General features: G+C 40.7%; 1 protein-coding gene across 9 annotated transcripts in view; it reads right to left on the minus strand.

The window, feature by feature from the left end:
- The window catches only part of prdm5 (PR domain containing 5), a 351,179-nt gene that overhangs the window by 276,363 nt on the left and 58,373 nt on the right, over positions 1-16,443 (minus strand). For all 9 annotated transcript variants that reach the window (XM_087988179.1, XM_043696639.2, XM_043696605.2 and 6 more), the window contains one exon: positions 15,680-15,854. In XM_087988179.1, the coding sequence (XP_087844305.1) occupies positions 15,680-15,854 (175 nt within the window). The remainder of the gene's footprint in view (positions 1-15,679; positions 15,855-16,443) is intronic.

The raw sequence follows: 16,443 nt of genomic DNA on the forward strand, positions 1-16,443 counted from the left end.
AAGTAGTAGACAAGATTGAGGGCAATATCATGTGCTCTTCTGGCATTGCAAAGTTGTTCACCAACACACACCTCAGGAAGCCATTGCTATTGGTACTATGCCACTTTACCATGACAATCTTGGTGTGCCAAGGGTATCTGAATCTATTTCCATCCAATCAGGAATTTCACAACTGGCAGAGGAGAGTTCAGTTTCAGCAGCACCACATAAGCCAAAATAGATGCTGTTGCCATGGAGTCCCTCGTGGGCCCAGCTCTGGCTATCAACACTGCTTCTTTCACAATGAAAAGCAAGATGAAGTGACCCTGATATGTACATGATATTCTTCCAATATTCGAATCCACAGCTGCAAAGTATTTCTTCATATAGTTTAATAACACACTACCCTGTGCTCAAATTTTCCATTGAAATGGAGCAATGAAATGAATTATTTTACTCGATGCAATAGTCAAGAAATCTACAAAATGACTTCTCTACAACTATCTTCTGAAAGCCTACATTCAGTGAACAATATAGACTGTGGGATTCCTGCTGTACCATGTGCTACAAAATCAACATTATTGACAAAATTGAGAGTAGGGTCCTGGATATCTGCTCACTATGAAAGCTTGATGCTGACACAGGGTATTTCAAAACTACCCGGCGAGATAGTGGCTACTCTGATCAAAATGTCACTCATTGTACATTTCACAAACACTGAGAAAGATCTATGACCAGTTTCGCCCATTCTGTATGGTACCCAGTCTAGCTTTGATTACACGGGAGGGGAAGGTCTCTCAAAAATCAGAACAACAGGTAAAGCTGTCGATATCCTGCAGTAGATCACAGATATCTCTCTCACTATTTATCACCCGATCAATTGTAGTATCATTTGCAAACTTCTCAATCATACCCTCAATATGGAGTCCAAATCATAAGAAGCAAGGGCCCAAGCACCAAAACAAGCGGAACACTACTTAAAATGTATTTCAAGTCAGAAAAACATCACTTTCTGCTTCCTGCCTCTTAGTTAGTTTAGGATCTAATGTATTCTTTACTTTGGATACTATTGGCTCATACTTTTTTGATCAGTCCACCATAAGGGACCTTTATCAAAAGCCTTGCTAAAATCCATGTAGACCACCTCAATCATATTGCCCACACTAACACTCCAGGTTTCTTCCTCAAAAATTCAATGTTTGCTCACCATACAAATGAGTAATGTGATACATACGTTAAGTGCTGATACAATGACCGGTATGCAAGCTGTACATCCCATAACTAACAGATTGTATTAGACAAAACATCCTTTTGACTGTTTGCGTTGAGTAGTACGCCGTTCCTGCTCAACCAGTTTACAAACCACAGAACACCATATCCAAAGTTAGATGTGGTTCTGCTATTGGTAAACATTTACTGAATGTTTGCCAATGCTAAGTATCAGTTGGGCTTACAGTGTGAGCATCCATGTGAGCTAGAAGCTACTTATATTAATACATATGACCTTGTTCCATGTAGGCAAAATGAATTCGTGCATGCAATATACCTTCCTCGGGGGTCATGGAGACTGCCAGCCCGTGCTGTATTCTGCATGGAAACACCCTGACCAATCAAGCCTTATCTGAGCTTTCTCCATGGACTATACTGGCATGTAACAGTTCCTGCTGCAACTCCTTCTCAATCATGGTCCAACCAAATTTTCATACCTTTTTCAAATTTTAGTTTCTTGCGAATCAGTTTTGCAGAGTGCAATAGAAAAAGGTTTGACCTTGCATCGCTTTCTAGCGATGTTTAAATTCTGTATTACAAAGCATTGCCTGGTTTGAACAGAAAAGGAAAATCTTACTTTAAATAGTTGCTATGTTAGAGATATGCCTCATGTAGTTTCAAACACTTGCATCATTTCCTGTGAAATATGACACCATCTACAAGATCCACCTTTCCAACTTGACTCTGAGTCTGTACTCAATGGAGTTTAGAAGGATGATGAAAGATCTCATTGACACTTACAGAATACTGAGAGGCATAGATAGAGTGGACATTGGAGATGATGTTTCCACTAATAAGAGAGTCTAGGACCCAATTCAAGGGTCTGAGAACTGAGATGAAGAGGAATTTCTTCAATTTCTTCAACCAGGTGGTGGTGAATCTGTGGAACGCATTGACACAGAAAGCTGTGGAGAACAAATCATTGACTGTCTTTAGATTAGATTAGATTAGATTACTTACAGTGTGGAAACAGGCCCTTCGGCCCAACAAGTCCACACTGACCCGCCGAAGCGCAACCCACCCAGACCCATTCCCCTACATTTACGCCTGCCCCTAACACTACGGGCAATTTAGCATGGCCAATTCACCTAACCTGTATATTTTTGGACTGTGGGAGGAAACCGGAGCACCCGGAGGAAACTCACGCAGACACGGGGCGAATGTGCAAACTCCACACAGTCAGTCGCCTGAGGTGGGAATTGAACCCGGGTCTCTGGCGCTGTGAGGCAGCAGTGCTAACCACTGTGCCACCGTGCCGCCCACTGAATTAAGAGATAGTTAGGTTCTTCTTTACTAAGATGATCATGGGTTATGGGGAGAAAGCAAGAGAATGGGGTTGAGAAATGTATTAGCCATGATTGAGTGGCAGAGCAGACCTGATGGGCAGAATGGCCTAACTCTAACATAAACTGACACACTCACACCCATTTAAATTTGTCATCTCAAATTATGAAGATTGTGCACTGGCAACACCCGGGAAACATTCCAGCAGTAGGACCCTCGATGAAGAGATTTGTATTACACTTCATATAAAACCATGCATTCAAATGTTTTCCTAAATTTGCAAAAGGGAAACAATCTCTGTTTTGCATTATTTTGTTTTGCATTGATTCTGTGGTGAGTGACTCATTAATGACACCCCAAAATTTCTTTATTACCTACATGGCAGAGTCAAGCATGTGATGAAAAACTCTTCATTTCCCTGGATAAGAGCACTTGCCATAATATTCTAAAAGCTCAAAACAATCCACAATGCGCAGTGCCATTGGTGGCACCACATTGTCTAGCCTAAAGTTCAACCGCCTCCATGCCTTCAACATGTCTTATTCTGTAGTGTCGCACTGCCACAAGTTTCCAAAGCTGTGAATGTATCAATTCCCAAAATTATCCTTCACTCTTTGATTATCATATTATTCTGCTTAAACAAATTTACTGAAACTATGAAGATCAAAATCAACACAAATATAGGAACAAGAAAAAGTTCAAATAAACGGAACACACACATATACAAACCATTTAGAGACACTGACATGCTGTTAACCACAACAGAAAACACGTGTAAACTGAGAGAAATAAGTCTGACACAAGTCTTTGTCTGCCTCGGTGAAGAAATACTTAGTGAGGTCCCTGATGTGTTATATGTCCCAGAACGTGAAATTCAATTTACTTCTGCAGAAGGAGAGTCGTAGATTCATAGAGATGTACAGCACAGAAACAGACCCGTCGATCTAATTCATCCATGCCGACCAGGTATCCTATCCCAATCTACTCCCATTTGCCAGCACTTGGCCCATATCCCTCTAAACACTTCCTACTCATTTACCCATCCAGATGCCTTTTAAATATTGCAATTGTACTAGCCTCCACCACTCCCTCTGACAGCTCATTCCATATAAGCATCAACCTCTGTGTGAAAACATTGCCCCTTAGGTCCCTTTTAAATCTTTCCCCTCTCACCCGAAACCTTCAACCTCTATCTCTGGACTCCTCCAACAGATGAATGAGAAAAAGGATGAATTCAGGCGATTGTACAGAGATGGAAATAAGCCACCTTGGAAATGATGCAAATGAAGTTAAAGTTCTTCTGGAGTAAAATGTGTCTTGGAAGTTTGCATGTTCTTGTTCTGAGTTGCCACCTGATTCACTAGATGAGATATAATTGAACTCAACATCTCTCAGTTATAAGAGGATGGAATCTTGTGCCCTTCCCCATGGTGATCTTGGTCACATTTAAGCAGCTGCATGATAATGTGTGGGAACACCGATGAAGTTCATGGCAGAAAAGCACGTGGCCATCCTTTGCCTCTCCTGTTCTTAAACGTCCCCGTGATGCACTTCCCACGATGCCGCTAATACTAACATTGCCAGAACAGCACATCATGCATGACGTGCAATCTGATATATGAGTGTTCACAGAAACCGGGAGGGGCTGTGATCAGGGGCCTGACATTATGGACAAAGGGAGGGTGGGGATATATGCTACTGCAAGTCACCACTTCCTGGCCCCTCCCACCATCATGGCTGTGTACCAACAGTCGCTGCCACTTCCCCAGTGATGCTTCTGCAGAATGAATCAAATGATAGAGGAACTTATCAATTTTAAAATCAACATTTTATTTTTGAGGGTGATGTACTATGATTCCATTGTGCTCATTTTTCGCAGAAGGTCTGAAATGTTCCAGTAGACATTGCACGCTCTGGCTATGTACACACTAAACAGAAGGATTCTCTCTCATTTTTTTGTGTTACAAAACCTTGATGCATCAGTGAACAAGTTTTAGTTGTTTATCAAGGCAAAAAAGCATTATAACTCAAATCAAACTTGACTAAAGACCACACAAAGAACAAATAGTTTCACAACTCTCTGTATAAAACTATTGTCTCCACTTTGGTTAGATGATGTTTGTCACCATCCTTCACAACTTGGTGGTTGTGGTAATGACAAATGGCTCCACCACTGACCCATTCACCATTCGGACCGGTGTCAAGCAGGGCTATATCATCACCCCAACATTGCTCTCGATCTACCTCGCTGCAATGCTTCACCTCACCACTGACAAGCTTCTGCTGGAGTGGAGCTAACCTACAGAACCAGTGGGAAATTATTCAACTTCCATCACCTTCGAGCCAGAACCAAAGTCATCCCAACCAGTGTCATCAAGATGCAGTACACAGATGATACTCGTGTATGTGCAATTTCAGAGGTCGTACTCCACACCATTGTCAGCACCTTTACAGAAGCATATGAGAGCATGGGCCTCACCCTAAATATCCACAAGGCGAAGGTCCTCCATCAACCAGACCTGGCATTTTGCAGCAAGCTCTCCATCATCAAGGTCCACAGGAAGTGCTTGGAGAATGTTGACCACTTCCAAAATCTCACGAGTTTCCTGTAGGCCAAAAAGGCCAAAGCAGCTGTTGATGAAGAGATTCACCATCACCCCCAGTGTGCTAGCACAGCCTTCAGCCAACTGAGGAAAAGGGTGTTTGAAGACAACTACATCATATCTGACACCAAGATCGTGGTTTACAGAGCTGTAGTGTTCCTGTCCTCCTATGTGGCTCTGAGATGTGGACAATCTACAGCAGACACTTCAAGACACTGGGAGCAGTACTACCAATGCTGCCTGCGCGAGATCCTGCAAATCCACTGGGAAGAGAGATATACCAATACCAGCGACCTCGACCAGGCCAACTCACCCAGCATCAAGGCACTGACCTTCCTTGACTGACTGCGATGAGCTGGGCATGTCATCCATGTGACCAAATGAGACTCCCCAAGGAAGTGATCTACTCCCAGCTTCGATATAGCGGGCGAACCCAAGGTGGACAGAGGAAGCGCTTCAGTGATACCCTCAAGGTCTTTCTGGTGAAGTGCAGCATTCCCAGACAGTGGGGAATCGCTGACTCAAGACTGTCCAAAATGGTGGAGGAGCAAGCCATCAGTAGAAAGCAGAAGTCAGGCAAAAACAGTGAAAAGAGCCCCACCCACCCACCCATTCCCATGACCACCTTCTGCCCCAAGTGTAACACAGCCTACACTAGCCACATTGCTCTAGACAGCCACCTACACACTCACCCAGAGAGCAGACAAATGTTACGTTTGTCTGCAAGGGACCGCCAATTAAATAAGATTGATTTCAAATGCCGCTGTTGTGTTTATACTTAAACTTGGAATTTTTTTATCTGTAGGTGAATTCTGTACCGCAGCAACACTGAAAGACCTGCAAATCCAGATGCACAGGTTCCTGAATGTCCTTCAAATTTTACACCGAGTTTCCCTCCCACAGGTTGAATCAATGATAGTCTACAGAGATCTTGCAGGCAAGAAGTGTTCTAGTCAAAGTCAAACTTACAGGAGGAGCAATGTTAATTGGGGAGTGAAAGAGATTGTGTGCTGCTCTGGCAATGTGAAGGAGAGGTCACATTCCAGCTCAAACAGTGGGCTCCAGTAGTTGTTCAGGGAGCTAATGAGTAGTGGCGGATTGGAAAAGTTTATGGAATAGCTTGCAGGCCTTAAAAAAAATACTCCTGCCTGCTTCTCGGTCTCAGTCCTTGTTACTTATTTTAAGAGATACCGAGTTTTCCAAGAAACAAGAAATTCAAATTTTAAAAAACTGATAGCATGCAACCATATTTTATGAATTAAATGACTAGCAACAGCAAAGTAGCAGTGTTGAACTAGTATTTCAGATGCTGAATTAATGCTCTACAAACATGAGTTCCAAGTCGAAAGTGTAGTGCTGGAAAAGCACAGCAGGTCAGGCAGCAGCCAAGGAGCTAGAGAATCAACGTTTCGGGCATAAGCCCTTCATCAGGAATGAGGCTTGTGGGCTGGGGCTGAGAGATAAGTGGGAGGGAGGTGGAGTTGGGGGGAAGGTAGCTGGGAAAGCGATAGGTGGATGAAGGTAAAGGAGAGAGTGATAGGTCGGTGGGGGGTAGGAACATGAATTCAACTCCACCTGCAGCATCTGGTGAATCTTCACTTCAATTAATAAATAAACCTGCAAGAAAATACAAGTCATACTAATTATAAAACACAGATCGTTGGAAAATAACAACTGGTTCACTCATGACTTTCAGGAGAGGAAAGCGACCTTCCTGACTTAGCCTAGCCTACAAGATATTTAATTCTTAAACACTTTTTGAAATCTTATAGCAACTGAATGATCAGGGTGTAAGTGGTTCACCCTCATCTGTTGAAGAGCACTGTTTAGAGATACATTATGAATGCTGGCCTACCCAGCAATACATATCACAAAAATGAATATTACAAAGAAAAAACATGGTTTTCACTATAAGATCAATCACTTGCTCCCTGTCCCGCCTCTTTCAAAACCAGAAGTTAGACAATTCAAAGCATTTGAGTTTCTGATACAAACCCACCCCACCAATTTCAAGAGGCAAGATTCGGCTTCAGTATTGATTTTTTTTTAAATGCTTTCACTAACCTACCACTAAGAAGTCAAGCAGCAGTCAGTGAATAAAACTTTTCCCACACTGCAGACTCTTTTTAGTTCTGGAGGTCATTGCTGCATACAAACCTCAAAGGTCCACCACAAGAAAAGAAAATCAGAGAGACCACTACTCCTCAGACTCTCAGTACGTCCACATTTTGTGCCTTTGGCAAGTTGTTTAGTGCACCCAAGTGCAGGTTATTACTACAGCTCAAGAGAAAGTACTGCTCGTCATACCAATCCTATCACTCCTATCACTCATCCAACAGTGCATACTGCCACTTTCCCTTTCACTCCTTGTTGACAAGCCCTATGTTGTACCTTATCTAACAGATGCTGAAAGACCATGTGCAGCAACTACATTACCTATACTAACACTGTCACCTTAGCAAAAATCTTATGCAAACTAAATTAATATGATTAATTTTACCAAATCTATTTAGTCTTCTTTAATTAATCTACACTTGTCCAAGTAGATGTCAATTTTGTCATTTATAGCAATTTTTCCATCACTGAGGTTGAACTTATGGTCTTTTATTCAACAAGGTGTACCACTTGCAATTTTCTAGTCATCTCATGCAATCCCTCTATCAAAGAGGAGTTGGAAAAGTATGGCTAGTATCAGCAGAACTTGCTTCTTTACTTACCTTAGATTCTCCACTGCAGCCCATTTGGTGCTGGGAATTTGTCAACCTTTACGATCAGACATGAACTTCTTCCTTATCAATTATTACCCACCCCGTGCTTCAACCAACTCCTGTTTTATAAGTACTTTGACAGCACCTTCGCCTTTGGTAAAGGCAGGTACTAATAGCAGCCATGCTCTCTGTTTCTGTAGATCCCCTTCTTGGTACTTTATCAGCTCCAACTCTCCCCTATCTTTTGGATCATTGTGGGTAAAAGACGACTTTTGGATTTACCTTTTAAGTTATCTGTCAGTATTTCACTATACACTCTCTTTGCCTCTCAATTCCTTTTCTACTTATTTTATTTATTCATTTACTTATTTACTCAATCATGGGATGTGGGCATTGCTGTCTGGCCAGCATTTATTGCCTGTCCATAGTTGCTGTTGAGAAGGTGGTGATAAGCTGCCTTCATGAACTGCTGCTGTCCACATGCTATAGGTTGACCCACAATGCCCTAGGGAGGAAGTTTCAGGAATTTGATCTAGTGACAGTGAAGGAATGGGGATGAATTTCCAAGTCAGAATGGAGAGTGGCTAGGAGGGGAACTTGCAGATGGTGATGTCCCCAGTATCTGTTGCCCTTACTCCTCTCAATGGAAGTGGTTATGGGTTTGGAAGGTGCTGTCTAAAGATGTTTGGTGATTTTCTGCAATGCATCTTGTAGATAGTACACACTGCTGCTACCGAGTGTTGGTGGTGGAGGGAGTGGATGCTTGTGAATGTGATGCCAATCAAGCAGGCTGCTTTGTCCTGGATAGTGTCAAGCTTCTTGAGTGTTGTTGAAACTACACCTATCCCGACAAGTGGGGACTTTTCCAACACATTCCTAACTTGTGCCTTGTAATGGTGGACAGGCTTTGGGGAGTCAGGAGGGGAGATGCCCGCTGTAGTATTGCCAGCCTCTGACCTATTCTTGTAGCCACTGTGCTTATATGGCAAGTCCAGTTGAGTTTCTGGTCAAAGGCAATTTCCAGGATGTTGATAGTAGGAGATTCAGTGACAGTAACATCTTTGAATGTCAAGGGATGGTGATTAGATTGATTTCTGTATTTACTTTATTCAGTCTGGTTCTCATTTGGATTATCAAGTTGATATTTGTTATACTCATCTTTCTTTACTGCTTTGGTTTGTCATCCACGGGGATGTGATTTGGATTGCCCTACTTTACCTCTTCAAGGGAATTTACGTTCCCCACCCATTTCTTCTTTTCAGTTTGCCAACCTCTAATTCCATCTCTGTCTGGTGCAGATATCTGCTCACTCCCAATGAAAGGCCTGTTAATTTTATTGAAAATGAGTGTGAAAAACAATCCACAAAAATACTGAGGGTACTTTTCCTTTCAAATGATCGAGTCAAGAGTCAGGAAAGGTATTTAATTGGTGATCAAGCTCACCAATGTGCAATTTACGCTATCAACAAAACTGAAAGTGACCTTCTGTATGTCTTATAATAAGAAGAACTGGAGGTTTGGGTGATTCTGAAGGGATCCCATTAGTTTCCCAACTCCATGGAATTTCAGCCCCATGACTTTTTTCTCAATTGCTTAAAGCATCAATTCACAGCATGCTGTTAAAGAAACAAACCATATATTTTGGATTATTGTTGTAATCACGCAGTAATAAAATTCACCTCACTAATATTCACCTGCTCTGATCTGGTTTTTCAGAGAGGTGCTAGACTCAGTCTGAAGACTCAAACCAAGAGAGCAAAGTATTGTTCCAGCTGACATTGTGCCAACAATATCAATCTGCCACTAATCTGTATGGTCAACATTTACTTTTACAATTTGTGAACTAGAATAATTCTACCTACTTACACTACTGGGCAATTCACTCCAAATTTATAGAAATAGAAAAAACAAACATCAAGAAAAAAGCAAAGGTTATCATGTATGTATTTGGATCTTTGTGATAAAGTTAATTTCTCCTGATTGTTGAGGTTTGATGAGCCTATTAAAATCCTTATCTGATCTGCCTGTCCCAGAGCACTTATTGACATTCTACTTTATTCATTTAGGTTGCAGATAAAAGTAAAACTAAACAAACTAAAACTGGCTATGTAATCATTTTTAGTTGACTGTAGCACACATACAGTTTTCAACTTAAATGCTTGAGGTGTTAAATCAAATTCATTTTCATAATATGTATAATTTGAGGGCAGCAATGGCTTAGTAGTATTTTTGCTAGACTATTAATCCAGAAATTCAGCTAATGTTTTGGGATCCTGGTACAAATCCCACCAAATGGTGGAATTTGAATTCAATTTAAAAAATCTAGAATTAAGGGTCCAATGATGACCATTGTTGATTGCTGGGGAAAAAACCCCATCTGGTTCACTAGTTTCCTTTATAGAAGGAAATCAGTCATCCTTACCTGGTCTGGCCTAATGTGACTCTAGACTCTCAGCGATGTGGTTGACTATTAACAGGGCAGTTGGGGAGGAGTAATAATTGGTGGCCCTGCTAGAGACACCCACATTCCATGAGTAAATAAAAATAAAATTCTGACAATTATGTGATTGCTAATACTTAGCCCAATGTTGGATAAATGTTACATTTATAACAAGGTAATTTCTCAGTAATTTTGATTCTTCTTCATTTTGACTGCTGGAGCAATACAGTTTGCTCTTAATGCATTATAAGTTAGATATTATGGCCACAGTGGAATGGAAAAATGCCTCTATGCAAATAAGGACCAATGTCCATATGGGATGACTTTCTTGTGCTGTGAGGGTGGAATTACACTCATGTGGAAGAGAGGTAGGAACAAGGGCATAGCAACAGAAAGAAAAAAATAAGATGCAACAAGAACTCAGTGACAGGCAACACTAGAGTATGAAGCATTATCATGTCTCGTGGGGTCAAAATTCAGTCTTCATTTTATATATATAAAAATATTTCAGAAATATCCTTAAATCAGGAGAGGAAGGGAGAGAGGAGGAACTAAGCAAAATTACAATCACCAGGGAAGCAGTACTAAGTACGGGCAAGTCTCTGGATTCAGCAGGACTTCACCACAGGGTCTTAAGTAAAGAGTGACAATGAGGTCGTAGATACATTGGTATTAATTTGCTAAAATTCCCTAGATTCAAAAAAGGTTCCGCCAGGTTGCAAAGAGGCAAATATAACCTATTTTAAAAGGGCAGGAGGCAGGAAGCAAGCAACTATCGACCATGAGCTTAATGTCTGTTAGAGGGAAGGTCATGGATTCAACCAGCAAAGAGATTACAATGATGCACTTGAAGAATTTCAAGATAATCAGAAAACGTCAGCGTGGTTTCATCAAAATCTTAAACCAAGTTATTGGAGTCCTTTGAAGAGGTAATATGGACTGTGGATAAAAGACGGCCTGTAAACATACTGCATTCCAGAAGATATTTAATGAGGTGCAACAGTTATGGTTACCACAGGGAAAAAAACTCAGTGTAGGGAGTCACATAAGATCATGGAAAGAAGATTGGCTGACTGGCAGGAAACAGAGTATGATTAAATAAATGTTTATCCGAGTGGCAGGATGTGACAAGTACAGTGCCAAAGGTGTCAGTGCTTGAAGCACAACTTCATACAATTTAAATCCTGCCTTAGTTAAGGGAGTGAAGGCATGGCAGCTAAATGTGCAGACATCACAAGATAGGTAAAGAAAGTATCATTTAAGAAGACTTAAGAAAGTTGCAGGTGAACATAGTTAAGTTCATTCAGAGAGAGGGCAAAGCTCTGGCTGATGGAGTATAATATTGGAAAATGTGAAGTTGTTCATTTTAGAATAAAGAATGATGAGGCAGTGTATTACTGAAAAGGAGAAGGAATATGGATTTTTGAGATGGAGAGAGATTTAGATGTGCTGCTTCATAACTCACAAAAAGTTAACATACAGGTATAACACAAGAGCACTAATAGATACTCTCCTTTATTCGGAGGAATGGGTACACAATTGGCAAGTAATACTACTCACACCACACGTGCCAGGCAATGACAATCGCAAATAGCAGAGATTTTAACCATCGTATCTTAACATTCAATATCGTCACCATCACTGAATCCCGCGCTATTAGCATCCTGGGGGTTACCATTTAGCAGAAACTGAACTAGACTAGCTTTATAAATACTGTAGCTAAAGAGCAGGTCAGAGGCTAGGACTCCTGCATCTCACTCCCTGGATCCCCAAAGCCTATTCCCCATCTACAAGACCCAAGGCAGGAGTGTATAATGGATGGCAACATGGAGGTGGCTCACCAACATCCTCTCAAGTGCAAGTGGGTTGCGTAATAAACGCTGGCCCAAACAGTGAGGCCCACATCCCAGAAATTAACTTTTTTTGAAAGAAAAGATTAAAACTAAAGATGCTATGCCACAGTTATACAAGGCATTGGTAGGCCTACATCTTGAATACCGTATGCAACTTAGTCCCATTTCTTTAAGGAACTATGTAAATGCAGTATTTCAGTGAGGCTTGATGGATTGATACCTGGAGTGATTAAAATTGTCTTATTAACAAAGGTTTAACAGGCTGGGCTGGTTTTTTTCTACCATTACTGATTGAAGTACATGAGACTTTGAACGATCTTGACAGGGTGAATGTAGAAAAGATATGCCTTCTTCCTCAGTCCAGAGTTAGGGGACACTGTCAAAAAATCCAGGTGCACCCTTTCAGGTCAGAGGTGAACAGAATTCATTTCTCTCAGAGGGGCTGTGAGATTTTGGAACACTCTGTTTTGGACGATTACTGAGGGAAGGTCATTAAATATTTTCAAGGCAGAGACAGATAGATTCTCATTAGACAAGGGAATCAAAGATTATTGGGGGAAGATGAGAACATGGAATGTGAAACGGAAATAAATGTGCCATGATCTTGTTGAATGGCAAGGCCAGGCTCGAGGGCCCATTACTCTACTTCTGCATTTATTTTTGTATGTGCAAACAAGCAATGCTATAAAATCTAAATCAGGATAACGCTGCCTAAAAGTAAAAGTAAAAATTGTGACAAATCAGGTTGGAGACCTGCAGACACAGATAACCACTTGGGAATATGAAGTTATGGTAAATAATAGAGACCTTGCTCAAAAAAGGCACAAATGGGAACTAAATATCAACCAAAAGAACTGCGGATGATGGAACTCAGAAACAGAAGCAGAAATTGCTGGAAAAGCTCAGCAGGTGCTAAGACAGGTGCGCAGCAGGTCCAACAGCATCTAGCTTGGCTGATAGGGACAACTATTTGTGTTGGCTACTAAATATTCAAGGATAAAATGGTCTGTTCTTTTTATTTTCAAGGCAGTAAACCAGAGTCAGGAATCAGGCCTTTTTCTGTCATTCTGATCTTTACCCAGCACTGTCCGCCCATGGTAATGTCATGGTGGAGAGGCAGTGACAGACTAGAATCAAGGTAACCACCTCCAAAAGCAGATTTGTGGCAGCTATGGATCAGATGAGCAGGTTAGAAGATCCACCTGCATAACCTGGGTCATAAGCTCAGTTCTGTAGCTAAACTGAACACTGCTTTCCTCCTACCCCTAACCTCAATCCTTCAACTAACCCATCCACATACATCTCCATGCCCCCCCCCCATCTCATATCCACTTTGTACAAGACTTGAGCTTATAATTACATCAGGAATTCTTTGAGATGTTCATGAAACTGTCAAATTAATCAATATCATCCATAAATCACTTCTATAAAAAAAATCCATTAATTAGTCATACATTGCAACAAACCTTGCTGAGCTAAATGTTGTAGTGGCTTGGAACTCTGCCAAGCATTCATAATAAATTCTGTTGCAAAATTGTATTATCAAAACCTCCAGAGCTAAATATATTAAAGGCTTTGAATTAATTGAAAGAGGTCCGATATCTATTCAAGCTTTGAAACAGGGTAACAGATAGTTGAGCTTTCATTAAATAGAAAGATTAACTTAACAATTAGGAGACAATCAACACCACCAAATCTCAATATTGCTCAATGCAGGAGAATTTATCCAGTGAATAATTTACTCGAACACATCTGAAATTTTTTCAACTTGCATGATGTTGATCAATTTAATGGTCAATTATCAAAACTTTACATTAATAACTTTGTAATAACAATAATAGGTTACCAACAAGAATATTAATTGTTAAAGCCTAACTTTATTATTAGAACCAACAATTAATTTCCAGTTCAGGAAATACACAGACAACATCAGAATGTAAATCACTGCCTGAGCTTTTTGCTAAAGTTTACTGGAATTAGGTTGAGGGTGACCAAATTAGACCAGTGACCCCAATGATACAGTGGACCAAAGGACAGAATTACAATTACTCCGACACACAAGTCTAAATCTTCCAGTCACTGTAGCATCAGAAACCAGATATATGACGAAGATGTGTATCATAAACCTAGGGAAGTACTGAAGTCCAGATCTGAGAATTGCTTAAACATCCATAGAGTAATCCCCCTTCTGCCTTTCAAATAACTCAGAGTCACAGACTTGGGATAGTTCAGCATGACCCTCTTTAACGTTTCTTCTCATTCACTCACCAGCCAACACTCAAAGACTGAGCCTTTAAACTTATCGTAATCTATCAGTTTAAAAAAAAAGATACATGTCCTCTCTTCCGCCAATTCTGCTCTGCTCTAATGGAATTCCCCAGCAGTGGTGTGCTGTGCATTTCTATGATAGCCAGGTTTAGATGTCCTAAAAAGAAATACACAGCAGCATCAGGTTGGGAGAAGCTTTGTGCGCAGCTCTCCAGATGCTTGCAAGCCATAATCATACAAAACATTTCGAAGTTTGCTGACAATACCACGTTTGTAGGGCAGATCACAAACAATGATGAGACAGGATACAGAAAAGAGATTGAGGGCTAAGCAGCATGGTGTAAACACAACAATCTTTCCATCAACGACAACAAAATGACGGAGCTGGTCATTGACTTCAGGAAGCGGAATAGAGGGTATGTATCAATGGAACTGAGGTGGAGATGGTCAAAAGCGTCAGGTTTCTGGAAATGATGATCACCAACAATCTGTCCTGATCGACCCACATCGACACAATTGTCAAGAAAGCACATCAACATCTCTATTTCCTCAGGAGGCTAAGGAAATTCAGCATGTTCACAAGGATTGTTATCAATTTTCATAGATGCATCATAGAAAGCACCCTATCTGGATGCCTCACTGCATGGTTTGACAACTGGCCTGTCCAAGACCACAAGAAACCATAGAGACTCATGAACACAACCCATCATGCAAACTTGCCTTCCATCCATTAAATCCATTTCATACTTCCCACTGTCTCGGGAAAGCAACCAATATAATCAAAGACCCTCCCATCCCGGTTATACTCTCTTGCACCCTTTTCCGTCAGGCAGAAGATATAAAAGTTTGTACAAACATATAAATAAATTCAAGAACAGCTTCTTCCCTGCTGTTATTAGACTTCTGAATTTTAAACCTCTCAAATTTTAAATTTTACATTGATCTTGCTCTCTGCATACCTTCTCTGCGGCCGTAACATTGCATCCCTTGCTCTGTTCTATTACTCTTATGGCACTTTGTCTTGTATGATCTGCCTGTACTGCACGGAAAACAAAACATTTCACCGTACCTAAGCACGTGTCAACAATAAGTCAAATCAAATCAGAAAAAAGTGGGGTAAAGATCGTAACAATGAAACTCCAGCTTGGGGAGATCCCATTTCCCCAAGGATTGTGAATCAAACCATTTTCCCAGTTCCTGTTTTTGTCAATATCTTTGAGCTGCTTGAAAATGCTTTAATCTCATGAAAGGTGTGGTTTCTAATAGCGTACTTACTGTCGCTGTAGGGCCTGTTTAACAGGAAACTTCTTGTCACAGTTCCTACACTTGAATTCCTTTTCTTCAGTGGGCTTCTGGTGGAGAGACTGCAGGTGCTCAGCTAAGATATCCTGGCTTCGAAAACTGCTCTCACACTGTGGGCAAGCATAGCCTTCCTTATCACTCAGTCCATCTACAAGGAGAGAAAGCAGTTATTTCAGTTTTGTGGAAATCTCCAAATTTACACTGTATTTCAGTCCTATACATTAACACCCACTTTCATATTAGGATTCATGTTCATGCTTGAAAGAATTAATTTGGGACAAAATATGATGAGACTTTGACAAAGCAATACAATCAGCTATCGTTATTGTCTATTGAAATAAGTAATTTCCACACATCACTGTCCATTCTATTTAATTTTTGGACAAAATCAGTCTGTTTGAAAGAGTTAAGTTTGTTCTTACTTTGGTCTAAGTAGTCCATCCCACAGATTTTTCCTGTTAAATACAAATTTGCTGTATTAAATGAGACATTTCTCACTGTTCACCATTCTAATTCAACCAGAAGTTCCCACTTGCCAACTCTGTAATTCCTTTCCCTTTTACTTTTCAGGGATTTAAAACTAATGTTGTTATAACTGAACAACTACTGTCATTTTGTTTCATCTTCTTCTACCTTGTAAGTCATACATGATGAACTTAAACCCATCAACTTTCCTTTCTCATAGAAAACAGAAATATAATGCTGACGTATGTGATGCTATTTGCAGTTCACCCATT

Source organism: Chiloscyllium plagiosum, unplaced genomic scaffold, assembly GCF_037043375.1.
Source record: "Chiloscyllium plagiosum isolate Xiang-an unplaced genomic scaffold, Cpla_swu_hap1 HiC_scaffold_1, whole genome shotgun sequence".
In the NCBI taxonomy this organism is placed as follows: Eukaryota; Metazoa; Chordata; class Chondrichthyes; order Orectolobiformes; family Hemiscylliidae; genus Chiloscyllium; species Chiloscyllium plagiosum.